Genomic DNA, 11518 nt, shown 5'->3' on the forward strand with positions numbered 1-11518 from the left:
TTACTGAATGTTATTTAACTATTGATTGAGTTGGTCAAACAAATAGAACAGTTAATTGTGAATATTGTATTTGGAATAAAATGTTAGAATTTCCTTTAGAAATTATTTGCCATATATTATTAAGCTAGCTCTGTCAGTGCTGGGACTTTTCTGAAAAGCTGAAATGAGGCTCTCCCTTGAAGACTACTGTGGAGATTCAATTTTTTTTCTTTTTTTCATTGCATACTGTTGTAAAGTCCTGAAAAGTGCGCAGAGAATCAGAGAAAGGAATGTTTCCACTGATTGAGTTGAGCTATACTGCAAGGACCCTCAACTCTAAGGAAGTAAAAGCCTTTTAGCACCTCAGAAGTGATCAATATCTTGAATGATCAAGCCCTTTATCTGCTTCCATGAGACATAAAATGTACATGAACAACAGCAGGCAAACATTAGGAAGCAAGGAACAATTGTCCTGGTACTATCTTCCATTCTACAAGAGGATTTTGTTTTATTAAGTTTGATTCTGTTTGATGCATTGTTTCCAAGCCCTTTCCTGAGAAAAGCCAGCTATGTCTGTAGAGCAGCTATCTTCAAAGTGTCTCTGTGCTGCCCTGGGCAAGCGTAATTTTAGAGATCCGAAGCTAGCTGAAGGAGCAAATTTGTCTCGAAATGTGACAGATCCTCACAATTGAAGACATGGAGATAACTCACATACAGATACCGTTCTGACACTTTTACAAATTAAAAAGGAAGTTGGGAAAATATCACATTTCTCAGCATTGCAGTCTGAAATCCTGCATTATGCTGTTTTTCTTTTTGTTTTCATTGTGACAAAATCAGGAGGAATAGCAGGAGATAACACATTCTTATGTAAAGAATATAGTGTTTCTATGCTTTATTGATTTTTTTTGTCCAAAGTCTCCTGCATTTTATCACTGAGAGTACAATTTCCAGCCAACCAGACATGATTTGGACTCCCTTCAGGTAAGACTGTAAGAAAGACGTGCTTTCCTTATTATTATACCTGTTCTCTAGATAAAGAACAAAGGTTTGCTTCCAAAACTCAATTTGAAAGAGCACTAAATTATTTTGTGCTTTTAAAAATGGTATCTCTCTTCAGATTGCATAGAAGTCAGAATTCAAGTCAGGAGGGGGGAGATCAGTAGCACAGACTGGTTAGATATCCTGTATTTCCTCTTTCAGATTTAACTGCAATTGGATATGAAAGTGGAAGTTTGTATTGAGGTGCTTTTGACAGAGTCCTCTCTGAGCTTTTCTATGCTTCTGAACATCAGACAATGTCGTGTCTTGTGTAGACTTCTGGCATATGAATCCCTGTGTAAAACGGTGTATACAATCCTGGCAATACACAGACCACTTACATAAAGCTTTGTATTAATGACGTTTTTATTGGGACTGATACTGAGCTTCCACAGACTTCTTACTCTAATTTTCTTCAGTAAGCCTCCTGGCAATATCACAAAATATTAGTTATAGTTTGAGTTAGCCTATCCTGTCAAATATAGTTCAGACTTCACCTTTGTTGCAGACATTTTATCTTCTTCTTGAAGATTAGGTAGGAGCCTATCTTCAAATCAGTCATACGAAAGTCTGTTTCCTGTTAATCATCCAAGAATTCAGATCAAACCATTTCATGGGACAGAATGATTTTAAAGTGGTAAACATGGTTGTACTAATTTTGCTACAATTAATAATGCAACTGTGATTGCCTGATGGTAACTGTGATTAGAGAATCATATTTTTTGTCCATGATGTTCCATCGTAGGCATCATCCTCCAGGCACTAGTTCTATGCAGAATGAGACAGATTTAGAAGAAAACTTTGAGCCATCATGGCAGAAGACTCATTCCCATGTTTGTCAATTGTAGGTTGATGTAGAAAGAGTTTCTTCCTCTACATTCAACCTTAGCAAAGAAAACATGTAGTATACACAACCATAGTGCTGGCAAATTAGTGGGGAGAAATCCTCTTCCCATCTACAAAACTCCTTTGACTTCATTGACTGAGGATTTCTTCCTTGGTCTGTGGAATTGTTCCAGATGTTTGGGCATTCCAACTGATGTCAAATATCCTAATTCAGTAGCAGACTGAAAGTTTTGAGGCAGTATTGTAGCGTGAAAATGACTGATAAAGCAAGCTTATTTAACAAATTCAGTGCTACATAGAATTGCTTTCCTTCCAGTGTTTCTGGTATATGATATGAATAGTACTGTTTTGGCATCTTTTTCCTGCTGTGCAGTGGCAGATAATGAGCAGAAGAAAAAGAACTGATTCTGAGAAATTTTTCATTACGGGTCAAAATATTTTCCCCGATTAAATTCTGAAAAGAATGCAACAATATATTAATTAAATATTAAATATTGAGGAAATAACCTACATTATGTTTGCTAGCTACAAGAAAAATTGTAAATTTTGTGTTATAGCAGTAATGTCATATTGGATAAATAATTTAATGACTGTAAATACAGTTGATGATAGAAAAACTTTAATATCTATCAAAAATTCCAAAATATATTTTTCACCTTTGGGACCTGCCAGGCTGGAGAGAAGTCAGTAATAATTATATTTCACAAAAAGAATTGGATAACATTAACTTTTAGTTGTTTCCAATTGTCTTATTTTTCATTTCACCATTTCAGTTGTTAAAATATGAGCTTTCATGCTAGCTCATTAGAAGGACAAACACTGACAAGATGGAAGATCAGCCATTGATATAAAAATAACATTTTGATAACGTATAAATCAGAAGGGCATTTAGTGATTTCCACAAGTACAAGAAATTGTATGTAAAACTAGGTGGACTAAAGTAAAAGAAAATAAGTGTCTGAGTCCTGCCTAAAACTCATACTACTATCTCATCCCTGGGCTGTGATCCTCAAACTCCAGCCTCATAAAGCATCTGCATTTCCAACATTAATATTCCCCATGTGTGTGTTTTGCTTCAGAACATGCACACTAGTATGTTAGAACTGCTCTTAGCAGCCTACCACACTTAACAAAAATCTAAACTTTGGCAGGATTTACAATTGGGTGCTTCACTACGTTACTAGATGACGCAGTAAGCAATTTCAGTGCATACATAACTTATTAGGGCTGTCTGGACAGGGGAGTTGGAGATGCCTAGTGGTGTACTATGCTTTTGGGCCAGAGAAAACTGGATTCAGTATCCTTCAGACTATAAACTGTGAGTGAGGCTTTTTGCAAGGCTTCTTGTTAAAGATCCATCTGCTTGTAGCTATTGATGAGGGGAGAACAGAGGACAAAGCAAAGATAAGAGGAGTAGATAGGCAGCTGATCATGATATCAAAGATAAGACGAATAAATAGGCAAATGATCATGACATGGAAGCTCATGTTTCAGTCTCTCAACTGAGAAGGCAAAAATATTTTTTTTTCCCTCAAAAAAAGAAATATTTGTAAGCTTTCTGGCACCCACTATGAAATTTAAGTACAGTCTCTGCTAGCTGAACATTTCTGAGTCGGTGCATGGCTTACTATTTCGGATTCTGACTGAGAAACAAAAGATATGGAGGGCTCCTGGTGTTTCAATGAAAGAGCCTTTATGTCTTGCTACAAAAAAAAATTAAATTTATTTTGTAGGACTGCTAGATACATTTGAGGTCATTTAGGTGGTATTCCTTAACTTTATAGTGTTAGTATTTTTATTTTATCATAAACAGATTACTTCTTCAAACTCTTCATCTAGCGAATGAAGTATAACCCCTCCAATTTTAGTGATATCCAGTGCTGAATTTTATTTTGTAATTATATTTATGTCTACATATTTTTTTTAGTTTCATATTAAGTATTCTCCTCAAAGCAAATGAATTGGGATATCATTTTGTCTTTTATCCTTTTTTCTTTTAAAATAGCCTGGGATAAGTAAATCAACTGTATAAATGCATCTCTACAAATTTTCTGTATTATGTCTGTCATCTTTTATTGGGAATGCCAGTATTGGGAGTATTTTTATACGCTTATGCTTTTTCAATAACTGGCTTAAAGCAGTTGGTAACCTGTTGACCTTGTAAATTAAACGTGTGTTTTAAAATGGCAAGGGTCTGTAGAAGACAGAAGATACCCATAGTTCTTGGTATACTTGTGTGCTTTCTGTTGTCCTAAGAGATGGCAGCCTCCGTTAAATACAACCAAATGGGCTTGGTAATCCCTATAGGTTTCTTACCTGTAATTGAGAAAATGCAGATGAGGACAGTTATTCAGTGGATTGGCCACCTATAAAACACAACCACTCCCAGAATGAATTAAATATTCAACATGTATAAAGGAGTAAATTAATTGCAATCAGATGTGAAAATAAATAACTAGGAAAAGAGGAGTATAATACTATTTTCTTTATATAGCCACAGATCCCTTTTTAACACCATTGTGACCACATTACATTCCAAATGATGACATCGTGTTTGTTATAGAATTTAAAATATATGGGATAGTTTTCTCACAATGGCCCCATATCTAGCAAAAACCTTATGCGCATTTTCAAGTGACAGCCTGAAATACAGCTTCAGCCATTGCGTAGTAGTGCTGATAAATAGCAGATGTCTCCTACCATAGGGATGAGTGCATCTGAATAGCAAATAAGCCATTCTTGCATTGGCTGTCGCTAATAGTATCATGTTTTATGCATGAAATGTGCCACAGAAATGTAAGACATAAGTATTATGAATAAGATCTTTTTCTTACATATATCTTACATACATATGTAGGACTGGATTTACTATTAAGCACAGCTGAGAGGAAAATGTTCTGTTGCATAAGAATGTAATCTGGGAAGATGGTATTCCTGATTCACCCTCCAGATTCATAATTACTTCATGTAACTTTAGTTGCTCTAGAGGCTGTTAGTTGACTTTTTTGATTGTACCTGTCCACAAAAAGTATGAACTTGCTTTGAAAAGGAGGAGAAGCAGGGAATGCATCCAGAATTCACAGATAGACTTAGGGGCTTGGCAATGCATAAATTACCTGCTGAAGGCATACAAATCAAGTCTTAGCCAAGAGTATTAAAAGGGTTACAGGTTCTTTTTCAACATGTTAAATAAATGACAATTGTTCCTCCGGATCTGTATAAAGTAAACCACACTAAATTCTATTTATCAATAATTACTAATACTAATTTTTTGCATTCATACTTTTCAAGGTCAATATGGGCCATTGTTATCATCTAAGCTGTCTTTCTGCATAACTGATGTACAGGCTCCTTGAATTAATGTGCATTAAAAAGGTCCAATAGTTATGCTTAAACTAGAGTGTACATATTAAGCAAAAACATCCAATATTGATTTCACAATTTCTAGAGATTCTATCTCTGATTCTACCTTTCATGAGTTCTTGTGATTAATTAATATCACTGCTAAAAATTTTCAGCCAACTAATAACTAAAATTACCTGGTTCACCTTTCAGCCATTAAGTTCTGTTATATCTTTGTCTAATCTGTTGAACTTGAAATATTGTCAGCTTTCTGTTACTATGTACTTGCTGATTTTGATCAACTCATTTTTTAATCGTTTGCTTTATTATGGAAAAAACAGAGCTGACTGAGTCTTTCCCATAAAAGATGTTTTTTGTCCTTGAGGTTCTTTAAATTCTTTCCAGTTCCTCAGCATTGAGAAGAGGACTCAGTATTCTATAACTGTGGACACACGATAAACTGAATATGATAATTTAACCTATTTATCAGTGTCCTCCTTTTTGTATACTCAAGGAGTGATTGCCTAGGATCCTGCATAGGATAAAATTCCTTATTTTATGAGTAGGTATCATCTGCTATAAAGTTGGCCAAACTGAAATCTACATTTCTGACTTTTACTAGCTTATTAGATATCACTTGCCTTCTGTATGACTTACCACTTTCCCAATTGTTATGTTATCTGCAAATTTCATCAGTTAAGTGACTTTTTTCCAAGTTTTTAAACAGAAATATTAATATTGTAAAGCTGACAAATGGTTTCTCCAAGAGCACACTGAAAAAGTCACTGTTTAGCACTAATTTTTTTGTGTATGCATATTTTTGGAAGCTTACCTGTTAGAGAATTTGGAATCATTCTGTATGTGCCTTGTTAATTTTGTATCAGCTGCATTTTTAATCAAACTGTAATGTAGTACAAAGCAAAACACATTTCAAAGGTCTAATTATATCAACAGCATTATTTTAAGCAATCCAAAGTTTAATCACATCAAAATATGATGTAGGTTACTTTGAAAATATTTTTACCCACAAAACCATTTGGTTACCGTTAACTGTATTTCTTTCCTCCCTTTATTTATGGAGTCTGTCATGGACATTGCATTATTTTATTTGAGAATGAAAATCAGCTGAACTGGCCTATAATTTCATAGGTCATTCTATTTGCGCTGCTCAAATATTTCCAGACTAGGAACTATCTACAACTCTTTTGATGTCTTCCCCCACTATTCAAGGTTTATTAAAATCAACAATAATGATATAGAACATTCTTAAACAACCAACTCTTCTAAAACTACCTATACTATGTACTTGCTCACTGGAAATACAGATTTTCTTTCTCTATTTCCCTTACTTTTTGTAGTATATTTCTGATTATAAATATGAAGAAATCTCTGGAAATTAGATTTTCTCCTTTCTAAAATCTGTGGTATAATTCCTTCCCATTACGGTGGTGTGATAATGCAGGGAGAACATCTCTTTTCATTTGCTTTACTGTTAAGGAGAAAATTTTCCACCTTTATTGTCTCCCGCTTCTTCAGCTATTTTGGTATTGTAATTGCTGGTTATTTTACTTAGATTAAGTTTACGTGTAAAAGAAACAAGAAATCTTGATTGTCACAAGATTCTGGAAAATTCTGCATAGAGTGCAGGAAAAATGCAGCATAGCTTATAAGCAGATCAAAAACTCTTCAAAGCCTTGTGGATTTTTTGGGGAAAAAAACCCTGAAATTATTTTCTTGGCAGGTAATAGGCTCTGCTGCTCCAGTGTTCTACCCTTGGATTCACTAATTACAAAGTTACCTTGTAGCAAAATCTTTTTTAATTTTTTTCTGAGCGATTTATGCCTTCCCTGGGTAGATGGTAGTTTTAACCTGTATAAGTGACCGGCTCCAGTTCAGCGATTCTTAGGTTCTTTATGGATTTTGAATTTTGCCAAGCATTCTCTGTACTTGGAGTTTTATGGGCCAATAACCTCAATTTATCTCTTATGTTTAAGAGGGCTTTTTTTCCTAAATGGAGGCAAATGTATTTGTAAAGAGATCTAAGTAGCAGAACACGATTACTTTGTGTAGCAAGTCAAAAGCTCTGTTAGCTGTTAACATGAAAAGCTATCGTTATATTCACAATTCCCTAACCATTTTTAGGGAGTGAAGTTTGCCTTCTAGTGGTTAGAAATGTTAATTTCCATTCTTTTTTTTTTATTATTATTAACATTATCTGTTTGGAAAAGTGCGTAAGTTTCTGTGCCCAGATTTTGTAAGGAATTAACGCACTAAGGGCTTGATTCACTGCTGCCTCGTTCCAGCTTTATGCCACTGTAGCTCTGCTGATTACAAAGCACAGCTTAAAACTGAAGTAACACAGTGGTGTAGGAAGATCTAAATGTTAATTGAAATGATGTTCATTTGGTTTAATTCTTCTTTACTGAGCCATAACACAAGCAAGGAGCTGGAGGCAATAAGAAAAATCACTGGAAGTGCTTAGGTAGCCAAATTGGGTACATGGGATGGCTACCAGCAGATTTTGGAGAACACTCATAGCCTAATACTATTATGGGGTTTTTATGTCTCTTTTCTGATTCCAAGACTTGAAAGCATTTTACAATATGAATGGATATTAAGGGCAAGGACTAAGTATCTGCATGTTAAAATGTGATTAATAATGGTGAAAATAGGGAGCTCTTACCTACTATAACAGCAGATTGAAACTAGAGGTAATTAAAATGGCATCAAAAGATGTAACGCGGTTTTCTAAAAGACATTGTTGCAATCCGCATCCAATCTTGCAGAAGTACATGCTTCTGCACACCTTTATCAATATACTCCATAAAATAACTAATGTGTTTAAAGATGTAGGTTGCATCCTTTGCATAGTTTTAAGCATCTAATTTAGGTGCCTCCTCATTTCAAAATGCTTCCTTTAGTCATTCTGTTCCTTAATATATGCCCCATGTAAAACAGCTACCAGAAATCTTTTCATAAAGAAACGCTGGCAAATGTGAGGCTATTAGAAACCTTCAACAAATAGAATTCATTCAGGAATGTGCAATACAGGCTTGATCCAGTCCGTTGATTATGAAGTAAATACTATTTGACGGTATCACTTTATATTTAATATCAATTCACCAGTATTTCAAAAAGAATCATTTAACAATGAATAATGCTTGATCGTAGATCTCTGCAGTAAATTAGAATATCCTAATTTAATAGAGTATGATCTGTTATTTGCCAACAAACATACAGATTGCCTTATAAATCATGCAGTAGTGTGGTTATAGACTAACACTATACTGAATTATATTTCATTGCTCCCTATTGAACAGTCATGTTTCTGCCATATAATGTAATTTTCCATCTTTTAACTTAGTTTCTTTTACTAACAGAAAATACAAATTAGTCCTGAGGAAAAATATTTACTGGGGCAGGCAATTAACTATGCATTTCAGGGAATGGCACCAAGTACATGAAAATCATTAAAACGCTTTTTTGTGTTTCACCTCACTGTATGTAGCTGTTTATGCATTTAATGAATCATAATGAGTATAAGGCCACAGCTGAGGAAATAAAAAATAATAGGTAAGTCTATAGATTAACATGGTTCCAGACACAGGCTTTCTGTAATGTCTGTTCTTGTTCATATCAGTCACTGACACTTCAGAAAGAGGTTTCTCCTGAACTCTTCTTCTGTTAATGATTCAGAATACTTGAGGTGAAGTATTAGTATGGGTTTTGTTATTGCCTTATGAGTATTTATCCTGGTTACGTTGCTTAGAATTCACGTTAAGGAATCATATGCTCCCAAAATATGGAGCAGGAAAAGTTTAGAGGGAGATAGGCCTTTTATACTAATTAAAAATAGCTAAGAACTTACTTGAGCAAGTGGGGTGGAATTAAAGAGTTAAAATAATATTTCATCCAAAATCGTTCCTACAAACTGGGAAAGACTCATAAAAAATTGAGGCAGCTTCCATGGTAGAACTGAAAAGCTTTATCACAAAAGTATATCGCACTTTCTCAGTATTTTGGGAAAGGAATAACTGAACATCCTAAATAGTAACCTGGGTTGCTACAGCACTTAAGAGTGTATTTTTAGCACCTACCAATTCGAGGATGTCCAGTTGGATTTGGTAAGTGCTTAATTTGCATTTTGGAACATTGAGACATTGCTTTGGAAGTCCCACTATATGCTTAAATCCTTTTGAAGAATTTGGCCAGGGATATGTACTTGATTTCAGTGTATGATGGAAACTTATTGACTGGAAGTCCCAATGGTTTGAAATTCAACAAGTTCTTAAGGCCTCTTGCATCCAGAGGACCCAGGAACCTCAGGCAGACTCATGCACGGGAGAAACGCAAGGGTATACGTACGAAAAGCCTGCTAATCATAAAGTAAGATTCCTTATGAACATAAGTATCTCAAATATTACAGCAGCTACAAAAACCTGCAGTTAACTGTTTCATTTTTTATTTCTTTAGGGGTTTCAAAATCTCCTTTCATCTTTTCAGATGGGATTCGCTAACAAGCTCAGCACTGGCCTCACACTGTTCCTGTAGACATCATTGGGGGTGTTATCCTGGGCTTAATAGGAATAATTAGAACAAACCTGAACACTTGGAAAAATCCCTGTTGATCTGTTTTGCGGTTTCTGACATGTAAAAGTAAATTTTTGAATGTTTAAGTGAGAAGTCATGTTTTTTTGTGAAAAAAGAGGCAACTTCTTCACCCATAGAAAAAGAATCAATAACAAAAAAACAGCCAACATAAGCTTTTCTTCTGAATTATTAAAAAATTTAATGTGAGGTACCACAGTCTTACCTTTACAGTTTGGTGCATGTTGTTGCTGGTGCTTGTTACTACAAGCTACTTGATTAATCCTGAGGGAAAGGATTCATTTCATCTTTAATGAGATCTGAGAGTATCCAGACTTCAGTCAGGAAACAGTCCAGTGATCCAGTCATGGACTAACCTTGCTGTATTTCATTTTCTTTTCTATTTGTAGCTGGACAGTGCCACTTCTCTCATCCAGGCAGCTAAAAATCTGATGAATGCTGTGGTCCTTACAGTGAAAGCATCGTACGTGGCTTCTACTAAATATCAGAAGGTCTATGGTACTGCTGCAGTGAACTCACCAGTTGTATCTTGGAAGATGAAGGCCCCTGAGAAGAAACCTCTAGTAAAGAGAGAAAAACCAGAAGAATATCAGACAAGAGTGAGGAGAGGGTCCCAGAAGAAACATATTTCCCCTGTACAGGCCTTAAGTGAATTTAAAGCTATGGATTCATTCTAAAACACTAAGCTTTACCAGGAGGGTTTTATATTCTTTTTGTATGCATACCTGCCGACTTGTATGCGTCTGGCATGGGGTGGGGGGAAGCAGTGGCAATTTGCATGCAACCTGAGACTCTATTGAAGTAACTAACTCTGCAATGCCAAAATTTAAGGCATTCTCTTCTGACGTTAAATGGACTTACTCCAAGCTTACTTTTTAAACGAAACTATAGCATTAAATTGGCCAAAGAATTTGCATTATAGGGGTACGTGTGGGTTAAATAATAAATTCAACTCTAAACCCAGAAATTTTTATGCATGCAAGAAACATTAGGTTGGCAGGTATATTAAGTGAAAAAAAAGAAATTGTAATGGTAGACCATAAAGCTTGTATTGCTTCTGTGCCAGTGCAAAAATGTACTAGCCAATATGCTTAAATGTGTGGCCCAATAATTAAATGATATAACTTTTAAGTCATCTTCATTATAGTATGTGAATTTTTAAAACAGATACAAACTAATTCATCTTAAAAATGCTTCTTTTAAACCATATTTTGTTCTTTATGTTCTAGTAGTGTTATGATTACTCACATTTCAATTAATCCCATTACAATGACCAGAGGTTTACTTTTGCCAATTGAATTCCTTATGGTGGAGTATGAAGCACAATATGGTGATTGACATTGCCTTTTATATTATGATTATTATTATGATTATGATTATTATTATTATATTAGTAATAGAAGACCTGGTGGTGGAATGTTTAGAGACACAGAAACTGACAGTGTGAGAATTTAGAGGCAAATATGTAGGTGTAGCTTGGATTACAGGTATCTGACATACCATTGTAACCACTAACTCAATAAACTCATTTAACCTTGGAATCCTCAATATGGCTCATCTCTTTTAATGCACAGATATCTCCTGCATCATAGTTGATGTAGACAGTGATTAATTTTGCCTTGTGATTCCTTTTTTTTTCTTTTTTTCTTTTTTTTCTTCTTTTTTTTTTTTTTTTTTTTTGTTGAAAAAACAAACACTTTCA

General features: G+C 34.8%; 1 protein-coding gene across 1 annotated transcript in view; it reads left to right on the top strand.

The window, feature by feature from the left end:
• The window catches only part of LOC104081297 (catenin alpha-2), a gene marked incomplete at its 5' end in the record, with an annotated part of 47510 nt that extends 36146 nt beyond the window's left edge, over window positions 1-11364 (top strand). Inside the window, one exon of the mRNA XM_009583987.1 lies at window positions 10206-11364. Coding sequence (XP_009582282.1) covers window positions 10206-10493 — 288 coding nt within the window. The remainder of the gene's footprint in view (window positions 1-10205) is intronic.
• Between the last annotated feature and the right edge of the window lie 154 nt (window positions 11365-11518).

This window comes from Fulmarus glacialis, unplaced genomic scaffold, assembly GCF_000690835.1.
Source record: "Fulmarus glacialis isolate BGI_N327 unplaced genomic scaffold, ASM69083v1 scaffold268, whole genome shotgun sequence".
Classification (NCBI taxonomy): Eukaryota; Metazoa; Chordata; class Aves; order Procellariiformes; family Procellariidae; genus Fulmarus; species Fulmarus glacialis.